At 44.2% G+C, this 17,489-nt stretch overlaps 1 protein-coding gene across 1 annotated transcript in view; it reads right to left on the bottom strand.

Moving 5' to 3' along the window:
- LOC117813961 (cytosolic carboxypeptidase 4) overlaps positions 1-17,489 on the bottom strand; it is a 68,881-nt gene that overhangs the window by 26,386 nt on the left and 25,006 nt on the right. Inside the window, exons 6-14 of the mRNA XM_034685041.1 lie at positions 16,755-16,848; positions 9,270-9,307; positions 6,047-6,255; positions 5,720-5,885; positions 5,555-5,622; positions 5,074-5,190; positions 3,596-3,836; positions 2,700-2,790; positions 1,981-2,247 (exon numbers count right to left, since the gene is read on the bottom strand). Coding sequence (XP_034540932.1) covers positions 1,981-2,247; positions 2,700-2,790; positions 3,596-3,836; positions 5,074-5,190; positions 5,555-5,622; positions 5,720-5,885; positions 6,047-6,255; positions 9,270-9,307; positions 16,755-16,848 — 1,291 coding nt within the window. The remainder of the gene's footprint in view (positions 1-1,980; positions 2,248-2,699; positions 2,791-3,595; positions 3,837-5,073; positions 5,191-5,554; positions 5,623-5,719; positions 5,886-6,046; positions 6,256-9,269; positions 9,308-16,754; positions 16,849-17,489) is intronic.

Below are 17,489 nucleotides of genomic sequence, written 5' to 3'. Positions count from 1 at the left end.
CATGTCTGTGCTTCCATGAACTTTGTGAGACTACCTACCTTTTATGGGATCAGGAATAAACAGGAGCTCACTTTGAGGAAAATGCGTGAGGAGGTTGGATTGTCTGGTGAGTTGTGAAAACCTCTGTCTGCTACTTGATTCCAGCTATCAGTTGTACTAGGAAGTTAGCACTGCCCTCTTTAGCATAACCGGCTTCACCATTCATTGTAGTCAAGCTCAACCTTCTTTGATGACAACTGACTGGAGTGGCATTTGAAGGGAACCCCTCCCCTCTTGTGAAAATTTGTGCCATGGGCACTCACGTACACATGATTTTGATGCACGAATTGAGCGAGTAAACATTTTTGTGTTAGTATATACCCGAATAGCATGATTGTTCCTGTTTGGTGTGAACACGACATTAGAGATGAGGTAAAGAGCTCAGACATCCAGAAGGAGCTCGGAATAGAGCTGTATGTGGGGAGCAAGTTAAGGAGGTTCAGGCATCTGATTAGGACGTTAACTTTGTGTGCGCCTCCCTTTGGAGGTTTTCCAGGGATGTCCAGCTGGAGGAGACTCTGTGGTAAATCCAGAATGTGCTGAAAGTTAATGGATATCAATTATGTGACTTCATTTGTTGTAGCTGCCATCTTTAGGATCATAGCTTTATCAACTGGCTCCAGTGAAACATCGTCTCTCTCTCTCTGCTGACTAAAGTCACGTTATAAGAATCAAACTAAGGGTGATGAAGATCAGATTGGTCATGGGTTGGGTCAAATTAGTCATTTTTCGAAAGGTTCGTGTGTGGTTAGGTGAATCAGCTCACGCCTGAGGAGTCAGAGTGAATCCAGGTAATGTCCCTCTAAAAAGCTGTTTACAGCAACCTGCTGCTGCCTCACAGAGATCACTCACACAATATCAAACCGTGACTCTCAGCAATCAGCAGAGAGATGAAGAGTCAAATTTACAGAGTTTATCACAGAGACCTCTTCAAAGCTCCTCTGAATGTGTGTCAGAGCACACAGATTGTGTCTCTGCAGAATAACTGTGTATGACACATAGACACACACACACATACACACACACACACACACACACACACACACACACGCACACACGCACACACACACACACACACACACACACACACACACACACACACACACACACACACACCCACACATACACACTTACACACATACACACATACACAGACCCCTGTTAGTGCAGTGTTTATTTATCTGTTTGACCTCTCACTGAGCTCACATAGAGAGAGAAACACAGCAGAGGGACTGATGGAGTAACAGAGGGAATAAAAAACCCAGAGAGAGGATAAATGAAGAAAGAGATGGAGTCACAGAGCAATCTGAAGACGACAGGGCTACAGAATGAGCTGTCACATCTGCTGGAGAGGAGGAGGATGGAGTAATAAAAGAACAGATGGAGGAATAATGGGAAGTGACAGAGACGCAGAGATGGACTACAGAGTGTGGGAAGACAGTAATGAGTGAGAGGACAATCAGGACCGAGGAGGAGGAGGAGGAGGAGGAGGACAGGGAGGAGAGAACAAAAGATAAAGAGTGTGAAGAGAGAAAGAGATCAGAGGAGAGCAGCACAGAGATGACTCTTCATACAGAGAGGGAGGGTGATGGAGGACTGACAGATGAAATGTCCCTCTTAGGCTGCTGTTCCTTTTGTGAGTCACCCACAAACCAAACCGTCACACAGCCTCAGATTACTCCCCACAGAAAACCTGGTGTTCAGGTACTGCGCTGCATGAAGACGTCATGCTGTAGGCTCACTCTTAACCACACTTCTGAACGATCTCTGATTTTAGAATGTGGATTAGACGGTCCCATAACGTTAATATTTGTTATTAGAGTAAGAAAAGTATAAAACCACATCTGTAAATGTTTAACACATCGCTCCTACAGCCACTCTCTGTGTTCCTGATCTAACCTGAGCAAAATCAGACCCCCCTCCTGTGTGAGCTCTCCGTACCTCTGGACGTTGGGTCTGCGGGGGGCCATAGCTTCATGTCCTGGAGGGGGGAGGTGGCCCCAGAAATCAGGGAAGGCCAGGATGTTGAAGCCAGGGACGGATCTGGTTTTGGCAGCTACATTGCGGTACAGTTTGGGGTTATGGTGGGGGATACAAGCTCCGTGTTGCTCCAATAACCTGTCGATCATTGTACGGTGGTGGGAGTCTTCTGTTCCCTCCTCTTTAGCATCCTGATCCCCCACTCTCTGACCTAAGGGAGCTTCCTCCCTACAGAGGAACAACCAGGGGTCAGAGTTCAAAGGAAAACAGCTTAGAGAGAGAGAGAGAGGTGAGGCTGATGGATCAATGTGGACGTCTAAAGAAAGTCCAGACTGATGCTAACAGTGTCCCATTAGAAAGACAGAGATAACAGACTGACAGCTGAGGCAGATTATCAACCCAGTTAGTCTGCTTTAAATTAGCTCTCAAACACTAATCCAGAGTGATAGTATGTAGCTTCAGGAGGAACAGGTGAGTGAATAAGGTGTTATAATATAAGGGTAAAGAACCTGAGTCCTGATGTCTGGTTTTCAGGACTTGTGACACACACGCGCACACACACACACACACACACACACACACACACACACACACACACACACACACACACACACACACACACACACACACACACACACACACACACACACACACACAGGTGATAGAGTGTGTCAGCATACCTGGTCTCTCTCACTAAACTCCTGAAGCTTGGGCTGGTGCTCAGAAAGTTCCTGCAACAATTAAAATCAGCAGCTTCTGAACGAGGAGGTGCTGAGAGAGAGAGTGAGAGAGAGAAATAGAGTGTGACAAAACAAAAAGGGGTTTTTGATGTTCACCTCAGTAGTCTGAGGTGTTCAGAGGAAATGCTCTTATTGTTGTTCAAGAAACAGGACGTCTACTCAGGGTGTAGGACTGTCCTCAGGCCGGGAGATCCCACATGATAATAATTCAGACTCACACCGTGATGTTTCTTTTAGATGTTTAGGCTCTGTATGTTAGAGCCTGCATGTCAAGACCTGGATGTTAGATTCTTTATGTTAGAGCCTGTATGTTTAGACCTGGATGTTACATTCTTTATGTTAGAGCCTGTATGTTTAGACCTGGATGTTAAAGCCTGTGTGTTACATTCTGTATGTTACATTCTGTATGTTACAGCCTGTATGTTACATTCTGTATGTTACATTTAGTATGTTACATTCTGTATGTTATAGCCTGTATGTTAAGACCTGGATGTTACATTATTTATGTTAAGGCCTGTTCATTACATTCTGTATGTTACAGCCTTTGTGTTACAGCCTTAATGTTACATTCTGTATGTTACTTTCTGTTTGTTACAGCCTGTTTGTTACAGCCTGTATGTTACATTATGTATGTTACTGCCTGTATGTTACAGCTTGTATGTTACAGCCTGATGGACACAGGCATTGACAGACAGTGAGTACAGCCTGATTCTAATAGTTTGAGCTCCCCGTTCTTACATCAGTTAGATATTTTGTTTTATCTGTGTTGGTCTTGGGGTAGATGTTGGATGTCCTTCTGGTTGCAGTATGATAAAAACACTTGTTGTGTCTCTGACCTGGAGTTTGTCTCTCTGAGGACACGTCTGTCTCTGAGTGAGACCCTGGGGATGACAAGGACAGGTCCATGTTGCAGGTGCTCTTCTTCCTGTCCCTCCTTGAGGAGCGAGGAGCGAGTGCATCCTCTTCGTCTGATGAAGATGATGCTGAAGCTGCTGCTGCTGCTGCTGATGATGATGATGATGATGATGATGATGAAGAAGAAGAAGTGTCCTCTGACTCTGAGCTCAGGTCCAGCTCCTGAGAGACAAAGATCAGGATTTACAGTTATAAGATCTGCTTGTCCAGTGGGCTTGGAAATTAATCCCAGCTGATGAAGCGGCATGCTAACGGTATCAGTAAATGTATTATGACTTTGATCTGTACTCACACAGCTGAGATAACTTCATCTGCACAATAACAGAGTACAGCTAAATTAACGTTTGTTGTAGTTGGTGAAGTCACCACTAGATGTCACTGCTGTTTCTTTCTTTCACACTGTAGATTAATTATCATTTAAGACCTATGACAACATAAACAGAAATGCTGCTACAGGTCACTGCTTTTTTTATCCCGAGACCACCTCTGCTTTACGAAACATACAGACTCTAATTTAGGGGCGTAAAGTAATACATCCTGACACATTTACATGAATGTGCTTCCTATTAGTCAGGTATTAACACCTTCATCATCTTCATCATCATCAGACGAGTCACATTCATCCTGTTTTACATGACATGAAACATTATCACAGAGCCAGACTCTCATTCATTATCTCTGACTGAAGCTATTCCTGTCTCTCTCTCTCTCTCTCTCTCTCTCTCTCTCTCACACGCACGCACGCACATGCGCACACGCACGCGCGCGCACACACACACACACACACACACACACACACACACACACACACACACACACACACACACAGAGGCTACAAATAGAGGGATGGTATTAACTCTCCTGCAGGTTGTATTTGTCAGTACTGAGCAGCTTCACAGCAGTGTTGAGTTTGGGAACTTCAAAACATCTAACTAACAGTTACTAACCAGACTGTGAGATCAGACTGAGCCTTTACTTCAGAGGACACTACACATACTATGATTAGACATGTCTACCCCTAGCAGCCATGAAAGACTGGATGGTCACGGCTATGTTGGAAACTAGCACACACACACACACACACACAGGCTTCCCGTCAGTCATTTCTCTTTGCACTAACAGCCATGGAAGTCATGACGGTCATCTGCACATCTCTAAAAGAGCTAAACGTCATGTCTCATGCTACATTTAACTGAGCGTGTGTTCCTACAGGGTGTGTTCCTACAGAGTGTGTTCCTACAGAGCGTGTTCCTACAGAGTGTGTGTGTCAGTGATTATTTTAACTTAGTAGCTCAGCATGAATTATTCTAACGCTTCAGTTTGAGGATAGATTGGACGTCACCTCCACTGTGTGAGTATGTGTGTGTGTGTGTGTGTGTGTGTGTGTGTATGTGTATACCTGGAAGTCATGAAACAACTCAGGACACAGTCTGCCGTACTGAGTCAGCGTTTCTTTGGGTCGGTCAGGGTCTGGACGGAGACGAAGTTTGTTTAGGTCCGTCTCCAGGTCATCATCCTGAACACACAGAGAAACACACACCATCACATCGTCTACTACAATTATATCATGTCATATGTAACGGTCTCTGTTGTTACTGGGATTCCCATTAGACACTGTCATGTTAGCACTTTAAATACAAAACATGTTCAGTATTTAGGATACGATATCCATCATGATTTACATTTTAAGCAAAGGTTTATGGTTATTTAAATTATTTCTGATAGTAGTTTTATAAGGTGTGGTCTAAAGAAAAATGTCCTCCTCAGGATAAATGAATGTGATGAAGGTGATTCAGTTAGAAACACGAGTCCAAGCAGTTCATTCAAGAGAGTGAGAAACGAAGGCCGTCTCTATGTTAGATGACCCCAAACACACTCACATATTCTCTGCTCTCTGCTTCCTGGTCATCTTCATCCTGCTCCTCCTCACTCTCCTCACTGCTCGCATCTGGAAACAACAGAGAAACATTCAAACCTGCTTACACTGAGGTCTCCTGGGATGTCTCCAGCTGAATGTTGAAATGAAGTAAGCAGTTAAACTGTACCTGGAGCTGTGTCTATCGCAGGTGCATAATGTAACCTCCTGGGCAGGGGGAAGGTGTACGCAGACTGATCTGAGGTCAAAGGCAGAGGAGTTTTAGGGAGACACTTCCTCATCAGCTGCACTGACGGCTCCACCAAACACTCCCGACCTTTACTCAGCAAACACGTCTGATGGGGACAGACAGAGAGAGCTTGAGGACGGGGAGCTTAAGTGATGTAACCATGATACACCTGAAACACTGTTGACACTTTACTGACGTGTTTCTGTAGTTCAGTTTAACTGCACATAATAGCCAGGTGAACGGAGGACAGGTGTACTTCAGTATTACCTGCGTGGTGTGATACAGCAGGCGGAGTCCTCCCTGTGAGAACAGAGCCTGTCTGCCTGCAGTACTGTGGGTGACCTTATGGAGGCAGCGCAGCAGAGCATTGCAGATAACTGTGGCCTCGTGATGAGTGTCATTACTGAACCAGTTCTCATACAGCTGCAGGAGACCAGAGATGTAACCCTTCAACACTGCCAAGGACACGTTAGCCTCTGTGAGGGACAGACAAGAGAGAGAGGGAAGAACAGGGGACAGACAGACAGAGAGGCAGAGAGATGGACAGACATCAGTCATCTTGTGTTCACTTCAGTCCTGGATGACTGAACCTGATGTGGACTGACATCTGAGAAATGTTGTTCTTCCTGAAACCACCCGGAGCATCAGGCCCTGTTCCCGCCGTCTTTTCTTCTCAGACTCATCCTTTCTTTGTTTTTTATCATATTCTGTCCCTGCTTTCTGTCTGTCAGGACAAGAAGCCTCATTGTTCTGCAATCTACAGCGGGGGCAGTACAGGCTGGTTTGTACTTCTGTGTAGCCCCTACACAGCAGTGGTCGACGCAGACATGAGCACATCATACTTCTGCGTCGATGTGTCCGTGACACGCAGTAATACTCCTCCGAAACGCTTGAGGCAGTGTGGTCTCTCTGATAGTTGTTCTCTGATCACCTGTTTCCGTCCCTGCTACTATCTGTGTTTACGTTTTTACAGTGATTCTGAGCATATTTTGTTCATTTACATGTGTCACATGTTGCTGTTTACAGGGAAGAATAGAGAGGAGACTTCGGGGGAGATGAAATGCACGGCCGATTTGCAGCCAATGTCCGGGATTTCGGAAAAGGTCTAAATGAGGGAAATACAATGCTGCCTAGCAGATCAATCACATAGCTTGTGGTCCATGTTGATTTGACGCGTAGTTACATTTTGGAGGAGGTGCGTGTTGGCTAAGTGTGTAGGCCAAAAAAACAAAAGCTTTGATGGCTCTTCTCCTCCATGTTACATTCAGTTGGAGTGAGGCTTGGTTGCTTGAATAAGAGCTGCTAATTAATCTCTATGACAGGAAGGGGATTGAATAAAAAAGTCTATTTTTGCTTGGACCGAAGGTTGAAAGTTCAAAAACTCTTAATGCTGTTCAAGAAGAATTAAAAACTACATGTGGGGTGCTGGTTTGTCTCAGCAATTAAATCCCTGTGTACAGAGGCCCTGGTCCCCAGACTTAAAAAAACAAAGAGCTGCTCTTAGTGTTGAGCAATCAGATTAGCGAGCTCATGCTGAAAGGTTTCATGTCACCTCTTTAAAGCTGACAAACAGACCGAGGGGAGATTTGATGAGATGTCAAACAATCAGTGCTGTCATAGAAAATATGCTCCATTCAGACTGTACTTGAGGAAAGTAAACCATTCAAAGTGGATGCCGTGAAGATGAGCAGTACCTGAAATGTACAAATATGAGTTGATATCAGAGTGATTGCTGCCTTTATGTTGAATCCAAACCCTGTATTAAAGATCAAAGACTGACACTGAGCGTGCTCTGGTTTATGAACGAGCCGTCCCCGTGCTGTTCTCTGTAAATTGGGCCTTTGACATGAAGAGCAGCAGAGTACTGCATAAATCATGAGAGAGCTCGGAGCCCTGCAGATCTCTGCCTCTCGGAGTGTACACTCTGTCACCACACAGAGTACGCACAAGATGTGGTGGAGTGAGAGGAAGAAACACAAAGTTTACACAGAGAGGAGGTGGAGGAGGAATCTGTGTTTGCTGACTCTGTTTCCTGAGCTGATCTGAGTTTATCTGCAGCCTCAGGAGGAATCAGACAGACGGGAGGCTGCAGAGGAGTCACAGGGCAGGTCTGCACGGTCTGTGAGCATGCACCAAGCAACCTGAGGGGAACACAGTCACACCGGTTAAGGAAATGAAAGTAATGAAAGGATATCTGTGAGATGCTTCTTGAGATCTTAAAGAAGGAGAGATGGACTCCGAGCTTCAAAGGTAAGATTAAGTAACAGATCAAAGGACGGGCTCAGTGAGACAGAGAGGTGTAGTGCTGCACAAACACAGGAGCATCAGAAAACAACGCTGCATCCAGCTGTCCTCTAAAACAAAGAGGATCTACAACACCTGACCTGATGTCACTGAAGATCCTTCAATGAGCTGTGAGTGTGCGTGTGCATGCATGTGTGTGTGAGTGTGAGTGTGTGTTCAATTCAGAAGATAACAGACTCAATTTCCTCCATTCACAACCTCTCAAACACTGACCAAGTAGGTGTGTGAAGATTACCACACACACACACACACACACACGCACACACACACACACACACACACACACACACACACACACACACACACACACACACACACACACACACACACACACACACACACACACACACACCATCAGCTCAGACAGGTGCGCTGCCTGGAAATGAAGAGGAAACAAATAACAAGAGTGCCCCCTGCTGGAGGAGCATACACGTTACAACATTACAACACATTTCTGAGATTAAAGATATGTAGTAGTGACTGGAATTGCGTGCATGTGTGTGTGTTGGAACTTAATGAGTTCTGCGTGACATTTAGAAAGAGACTGTTGTTGTAGTTGTGATGTCCTCCTGCAGTGTCAGAGGTCACAGACACACTGATGAAGGTGTCTCCGCTCTGATGGGCTTTTATTGCAGCGGGACACACCTGGCTCTCAAATCTGTGTGAGTTAAACTCGGCTGAACATCAGACCAGCAGTCTGCACTCCTAAAATCAAGTACGTATGTCCCTCTCAGTATCACCTTAAATTACTCTGACGTATGGTAGTGTCATTTCCTTAGTTTGACAGTGAACCTGAACTCATCACGTCCTTCATTAACCCCGTACGACCTCAGTCAGTGCAGACACACACTCATCCTCTCTCTCTATAAAAGATAAACTGTCATTCACTTGCTCTGCTGTGAAATTAAACACTTCCTCCAAAGATATTTCAAATAAAGGTCTTCAGACTCTGTAAATCTCTCTGTCTTGTTAAACTATAAGTAGTAAACCATAAATATAGATGGATCAGTTAAGTGGTTGGTAGATCAACTCAAAATGTGTACGCAGCAGAGTATTGAGTGTGACCTGCTGCCTCATAATGATGGAAATAGTGATGATGATGATGATGATGATGATGATGATGATGATGATGATGATGATGATGATGATGATGGTGATGGTGATGATTACGATGATGTAAACTTACTTGTGCAGAGCAGAGCAGCAAAGGCAGTAATGGCCGCCCTAAGAGAGAAACAGAGGGAGCAGTTAGTCTCTGACATAGTGTAACATTCACACAGTGACTCTGTATCTGATTTGAGGAGAAGCATTTCATTAATGCTCATAGAACCATTACATGGACTTTTCACTCTCTGTATCACTCCACCTCAGCCAGGTGTTCTGGATAATCAGAACAACACCACACCCTCTCTGTAATATAACTTAAATGACACATGTCTATATGACATCTTACACGTACACAGTCGAAGGTCAGCCTATGAAGTATGATAATGGATATTAGCATGAGGAGCCATGTTAGAAAGACAGAGTTTAAACACAGAGGCCCCTGAGGTTCATGTTCTGTTTGAGGCCATAGGTCAAAGTGGGCAGACTCTATTTGATATAAGTAATGTCCCTTTCCTGTTAACATTGTTTCCTGTATGTTATGTGAGTTAGTGCTGTTAGAGAGTGGGGTTACATCGAATGTGTGATAAAATAATCTAATTGATAATCTTATCTTATCTCTGAGTGAACAGAAACTAGATCTGGGTAAGACATCGCTAAAAACCCAGGATGGGTTACATTATATGTGACTATGGTTTGTTGTTGTCATCTCTTGGTCATTGATTATAAAGGTCATCTGACTGTGAAGTAGTGACATAAAAACAATGTGCACCTTTTCCTCCTTCCTTCATTCCTCCATATTTTTAATCCCTCCTCTCCCCCCTACGTGATGCACTGCTCTCTGACATCATAAACACCATACTTTATTCACTGCTCTGTCCATCTATTACTGAATGATGGATGTGTTGATGAATGGAGGTGTGCATTCAGCTCAGTGTGTAGTGTTGCCTTCACTCTCTGCGTGCATGCTGCTGTGTTGTGATGTGTGTTACTGTTATCGATGAGAGGTGTATAGTTCTCCTCTGTTTGTCAACAGATTAATTCATCAACAGCTCCCCGCTGATTCACTGCTAACTGCCTCTTAATTAGTCTTATGTGTGTGTGTATGTGCATGTGTGTGTGTATGTGCATGCGTGTGTGTCCTGTGTAGTGTTACCAGCAGTAAGTGAAGCAGGCTGCCACTAATGAGTGGCTGAGTGGGTGAGGAGAGGTTGTGACCTTAGAGGTCACAGAGGTTAAAGTTTGTTTACTGTGTGTGTGAAATACAGCTCTGCTAGAGGATGTGTCATCTATAACAACTTCAAGAGAACAACAAACAGCTCTGAAATGAACACAAATTATTAAAGTAAAGTAACCATGGAGGAAGAACCAGTCCCACCAGGAGGTTGGGATGTTGTGATTGAGCAAATTGAACCAATCCTCCTTTTTTTTAAAAGCGAATCAAAATCTCTTCTTTGATATTGAAAATATTGTTCCTTTAGGTCTGTTATATTATGTCATAATCAGTTCCCACTGCGGATGTCAATAGCACCAGGAACTGCACATTATTTTCCTCTCTACCTCCTCTGTCCCAAGCTGTGATTCATTAAGTAAGTTGCTCTAATGATGTTCAAGAACCAACATGTCCACAAAGTTCTGCAGCTCTGTGCAGTTTGCTCTTGTTTTGTCTATGATTGTTGGGATGAGCTGTCGGCATCTCCTCTCTCTGCTGAACAGAATTGAGCATCGTTAAAAAAGCTTCAGTGAAATCTGACTTTTAAGGCTGCAACAATCACAGTTCAGGAATGACTGAAAAACAACAGTGACTCATTGTCTTCAGATTTCAGGGTTCACAGTATGACATCAGAAGAGGCAGGTTTTTAGAAAGTGTGCTGAGGACAAGATCTAATACATCCAGTTTAATCTGCATATGACGGATCAGTTTTTCATACTGCAGGTCGCATAATGGGTATAGGAACACTACTCCCCCATCATACAGGTGAAGAATCAAAGAGAAAGCCTGAAGGTAAGTTTGATTGAAAAACTGATTAATCCAGCGGGGATGATAGTGATCCCAGTGCGATAAGAGACCCACTCAATGTGAGAAAGACTTTTCTCTTCTTCTTTTTCTTGCTCAACCAATCAAGAAATCTTTTATTTTTTCAGAAATCTGAGCTAGCTGCTCTTCTGATCTGATCGTCAGGTAGCATTAATTAACGTTGTTCCCAGGTCGATCCTAAAGATGGCGCCTTGAATGTTGTGTGACGTCACATGAAACCCATGAATTGCACTCCTTTTCAGTCTCTTTAAGACCATGTCAGCACTCATGAACCAAGCACTCTGGAAGCCTCTTCCACTGTTGTCTTAATACAAAGTCATGTTTCTTTATTTAAAGTGACACATTTTCAAATATGGCCGTAGGATTTGGACCATCAATCTGAAGAAAGAAAAGAACAGAGCAGGAAGTTCCTGCTTGCTGAGTGTTACGTTTAAAATGCTCTTTAAGGAGATTCACCATTCTGTGGTGTCACATTTTAAGAAAACTTATGAACCGTCCTCATCCAAGAGAGGATGTTAAAGTCTTCATCTGTATCTCCTTTATCCAGCCATCTATCTATTATCTCTACCTCTTATCCTGCTCAGGGTCAGAGGGGACAATCTGTCACTGTGTGAGAAGAAGGGTACACCTAGACAGGTCATCAATCAATCAATCACAGGTCTGACCTATGGACAGACAGCCACACAAACACTAACACACACACACACACACACACACACACACACACACACACACACACACACACACACACACACACACACACACACACACACACACACACACACATCCAAGTGTAGAGAGGCTCCAGCTGATATCTGAACCAGGAATCTCATCAAATGTCCTCACAACACCTGTAAATCTCTTTCCAGACCGCGCAGACTGAGATCTAATATAGAGCAGAGACTCAATAATGTGTAGATATTTATCATTCAAGACCAAAACAAACTGGAGTCATATCAAAGTTTGTAATACTGCAGGGCATGCAGAACGAGTAAGAGAAACTGTTGCATGATAAGAAGACTCATTGGAAGCTACATGGATTAAATAATAATAATCATGGGTTATACATGACAATTTCTTCTTCTGGTTTTGTATCCATTCTCCAGCAGCACAGACTTAGCTTGCTGTATTCTGTTTTATTTACTGCTTATTTATAGGGACCAGTATGCAGCATGTAAAATGATTCCCCACACCACAGCAGATAATCTGCAATCCTGACCCTAGATGACTTCTGAAAGACATGAACATTAACAAGAAATACGTGACAAACTTTAAAAACACACACGTCATTCAAAGATAAAACCTTCAACAGCTACGCCACTCAGCCAGCAACTTGAGTGCTAGTGTGACCTGCGATTTCAGACCAGTTTCTCAAAGCACTTCATCACCTCGGGGCTGGCCTGTAGTGATGGTCGTTTTTTGTGCAGAGGGACTAGCCAGCTGGCACCTTGCGGGCCGCCAGGTGTAGCATGACTGCCTCAGCAGACTTCGCCCCAGAGCGAGCAAAGAAGTGGTTCGACTCCTGGGCCAGTGAGGCATCACCTTCAGCAGCTCTGAGGTTGGCCTTGTAGCTGGTGATGTGCTGGACTTCCTGCCAGACCTGCCTGGAGTTGTTGGTTTGGCTTTCCAGATGCCTCTTTCAGGTTGTTTTCAGTGGGCCGCCCTGAGAAGAGCCCTGTCACAAGACCAGAATGCAGTGTTCCACTCCCCTTTTAGCAGCTGTTGGACCTCCACGGTCATGCAGGGCCTCTGATTGGGATAGACCCAGATGTGTTTATCTACCGTAACAATGTCCATGCAGTTCTTAATGTTACACACTGTCAGTAAATACCTCCAAGTCTGGATGTTCAAAAGCGCCCTAGTTGGTCCTGTTGAAGCAGTCCGGGTCTTTGTGGTAGTAATAGCAGTTTTTCTGAGGGGGTATATGCAGGGATTCAAAACAAAGACTGGGCCAGGTGTGGTAGTGGCCTAGCCATGTAGCCCAGCTTGATGTTTGAATAGACCTTGTCCAGTACTTAACATGCTAGTGGAATTTAGGGAGCACCTCTTTTAAATCCACGTTTTTAAAGTCCCCCACTATGCTGCTGTTCTCACATTATGTGCTGACTGTGGATTAAAACCAACAAGAATACTCTCCTAACCTAACTGGTAATAATACACTAGAATGTTTGTGTAGGATGTCAGTGAGATTTCATACTCTCTGTCTTCTTTTTGGGACACGTGAGATTCAGACAGGTCACTTTGATACAAGCATTGTATGGACGTGAGATACCTGTAGAGATCTGCTGTAACTGAATCATTTACTGCTGGATGCTGTGAGGTCTGAACATGATGTTGGATTGCGGTTGGCGGGCGGCCTTGTGGCTGACAGACGGTGTTTGAGTGCCTGTTTCCACTGACAGAGGCCAGACAGAGTGACATCTCTGTGTTTTCAGGCCTTTAGTTTGAAAAAAATAAAAATAAAAATAACAGCAGAGCCACTGACGCCTCTGTGCTGCGCATGCTGATGGATTCTGAGGTTGAAAGGAGAAGTCTCAATATGAAGCACATTTGTTTGAGTCTGCGATGCACACAGGTGGTATATCAAATGCCACTGTAGGGGGAATGTATGTCCCTACATAGCAGAGGGTTTATGAGTCCAGTCCTGCCAAGGATGCTTAACTCAGACCACTCTCACAGCGCTTGTTCCAGGCTGAAATGTTCGGCCGTCAGTCTGTCTGTCTGTCCTTTAGCGTGAGAGCACAGGATGGGGAGCAGGGTAAGTCTTAAAACCAGCAGACATATTAATGTGTAGCTCCGGCAGGATGAGACAAAGCTGTGATTGTTTGTAAAGGTTCATCTCACTTACGAACCAGAGGTTAGGGTCAGGGTCAGCCGGCAGTCAACAGCAATGGACATGAATTTGAAAGACAACAAGGTCCAGGAGTTCCTCAGCATACAATGGTGAGCTCAGCTGCTGTGTTCACCACCAGGCACTGTGATCCATGAATATCCTCATGAGGACTGAAACCAGGTGTGCTGACATTTTTATGTACCTGAATCGAAACCCAGGGATGTACATAAAGCAAATGCAGGCATGCTAAAGCCCAGGTTCAACCGGGGACACAGAATGAACACAGTCAGAGCGAAGGGATGCAGCTGTTTTTCCAGAGGCAGTGACACACTTTCTTCTCTTTAGCTTTTAGTAAAGTCTGTAAAAAGATAACTCTGCAACATTTCACCTGTGGGGTAGGTGCATGAAATCTGCAGGACTTGAATGGGACTTAGTTCAGCTCTGCATTATTGCAGGATCTCTGTTTAAACAGGTCTTTGCACTCTCCATCAGCTCATACCTGTTTTAATCCACAGAGGACTGTAAGAGCTGCCGTGCTATCACCTAGGCTGAGGGATGAAGTGTTGATGACAGCTGACGGTTGAAGGATAGATTTAATTCTTCACTACTTAAGAAGTGAGTACAGCAGCCAACCAGCATATCCAGCATTAACTGTCCCACAGCTATAATTGGATAAATCAGTGTGACAGACACGTCTAACTGCCTCTCGCACCTCAGGGAGATGGCATTTCTCCTGCCCCATAGCTCTCAGGACATCACAGGAATTCACAGCTGCCTAATTCCATCAAATTATCCAGAGCAGCAGCTGCCATTTAAATCTCCCATCCCGGAGTCTTCTGATTGTGTTAGAACAATTAACAGCTGGCTCCTGCATGAAAACGATACAGAAAACTCACCCTGGGGCTATAAATCTGTGATGTCAGAGACCCCCATCCCCTCACACCACCGGGGAGGTTCATGTTCGGTCCTGGCCGATCAGGAGCTGGTATGTGTGGCATGGAGCCAGCAGAGGGGCCGGTACTCCTGGTGCTTTTGGCATTCTCCCCAGAGTGTACTGGAGGATTCTGGGTATTTGAGCCAAATGCCATCAGCAGTGACAGAGACAGACGAGCAGGACACGGATCCAAGGAGACCTGCTTACGTAGGAGTGAGAAGTCTGATGAGGAGTTCAGGAGGAATGATGATGTGTTGAGACCCTGAAGATGTTGCTTTAATGATGATGTTCCCTGTAAGTTACAACGCAGCCATGGAGACGGTGTGCATTACACAGGTGCCTTTAAAGGTGCAGTGTGTAGTAAAGGTAGATTGTGTAGTATTTAAAGTTGCATTAGCTAGTATCTAAAGGTATAGTATGTTAAATTTCAAGGTACCGTATGTAGTATTTAAAGGTGCAGTGTGTATAATATAAACGTACAGTGCGTAGTATTTAAAGGTGCACTTAATATTCCCAATTCACTGTACCTCTGTACACCACATTAAATGATTCTAATGTAAGGCTCAGTCCTGACTGAACAATACATCTGTAGATAACAGAGCATATTTGATTTCCACAAACACAGTTATCATTTCAGTGCTGCTTAAATAACATTTCCTATTACAGATAATTCAGGGGGGGAAAACAACACCCGAAAACACAGGATAGCTGCTGTGAATAATCATGTCTGCCCAAAGACATGGTTTTATATTGCGATTTTTTTAAGAGTGTCAGCTGATTATGAGCAGCTGTGTGTGCAGTTCACACACTGAGCCACCGGTTACTCCCTGATGATGTCTGCCTCTGGAAATCATGGAGGTGTAGCCAGTGGTTAGCATAAAGGACTTCCAGCTCAGACTCAGTTTTTTTGCATTGTTGAAATGACCATGTGTTCAGATCAAAAAGCTGAGATTCAATGTAAACAGTAAGTTGCACAGAGGCTTCACTCTATCTTACTTCAGTGGTATGAACCTGAAACACAAACTGATTTTCTTATGATTCATGCAGGTTTCTGTTTATAGAGAGAAATAAATCACCCTCAGATTACCAACGATGGGAACCAGGATATCATTACTGGATTGTGTTCCTCTTGCTTTTGCTCTCCATACAGACTGTTTTTCCTGCAGACACCAAAGCCTGCTGACACTTGATTGGTCGATATGTCTCAGACCACAAAGAGAAACCAGGACACTTCTTGTACTAACATACAGACCTTATGTAATTCAATAGAGATGACTCTCTGAGTGAACTAAACCTTTTAAACACAGCCTGTGAAGCAGCCAGAGGCTGGACCTATGACACTACAACAAGAGAAACTGGACAACATAACATGACGTGTGCAGACGTTTATATCTGGAGCTCAGATTTAAAAGACACATGGAGATGCAGAGATCATTAGGGTTACTTTTTCTTATATAAATGTTGAACTTGTCTACAAAAACAGATGTTAACTAATAAACTGCCAAAAATATAAATACACAACTCAGTGAAAGTCAATGAGAGTTTGTGGTCTGGTTATGGGTTCTTAGAAAAGGATTTGATTTCATGGTGTGAGTCAGACAGCGGCCATCATTCATTAGCACATTAGCTGAAACTGGGAGTAAGCAAAGCCTGATCATTCTGTTGTGGAAGCGTCTATCTTCAATGAGGGGCTGTTTAAGGCCACTGACACTGTGTTACATACGACACACGTAGACAGACTGTGGAGCTGGTTCATACATACTTGATGGTGTGCAGGTGTTTGGTAGTGTACTGAGGAATCAGGCGGTAGATCAGTTCAAGCCCCTGGTTTTCACTGATCAGGTTTGCTGAAGAAACTGCAGAAAAACACATCAACATTTATTAAAACAGCATCATACACCTCACATCTCACAGTGTGTGTCTGAGTGGAGAGATACCTTAGAGATAAGAGGAACTTAAGGTAAGTAAAGAGGAGCTGTGATGGATCTAGGTACAGATGACCTGAAGGGGTTCAGGATTCCTCATAGAGGTTGGCTGGACTGAAAACAGTCTTTAAACAGGGTCACAGGGGAAACAAGGTCTTGGTTTTGTGAGTTCTAAAGTGAGGATGCCAGGGGTAAACATAGCACAGCGTCTAACATGACGTCCGTAGGGGGGTTAACGCTGCTGACACCGCCTCAAACACCACACAAGTTAGTTTTCTTTCTCCTTTTGTGTTCCACTGTTGCTTACATTATTCTTTTTATGGAAGGTATGCATGTGCCATTACAGTGGGCGGAGTCACAGCGGCTACACCTGGTAAGTGGCAGGCTCCTGACAGTGTACGGGCCTGTGGTGTTTTAGAGAGTAAACAGCAGACATACAGATATATATAGATCTCCTTGTCACTTTGATGCTACCAAGACTCAAGGCTTTATTTATCCAGGGCTCAGGATTTGTGGCCCCATGGCAAAAGGAACATTGACCCCCAACTTCTCTAACACAAACGTCCCTGTAT

Source organism: Notolabrus celidotus, chromosome 6 (assembly GCF_009762535.1).
Source record: "Notolabrus celidotus isolate fNotCel1 chromosome 6, fNotCel1.pri, whole genome shotgun sequence".
NCBI lineage: Eukaryota > Metazoa > Chordata > Actinopteri > Labriformes > Labridae > Notolabrus > Notolabrus celidotus.
Note: the sequence above shows the minus strand (reverse complement) of the source record. Positions and strands in the feature narration are given on the sequence as shown.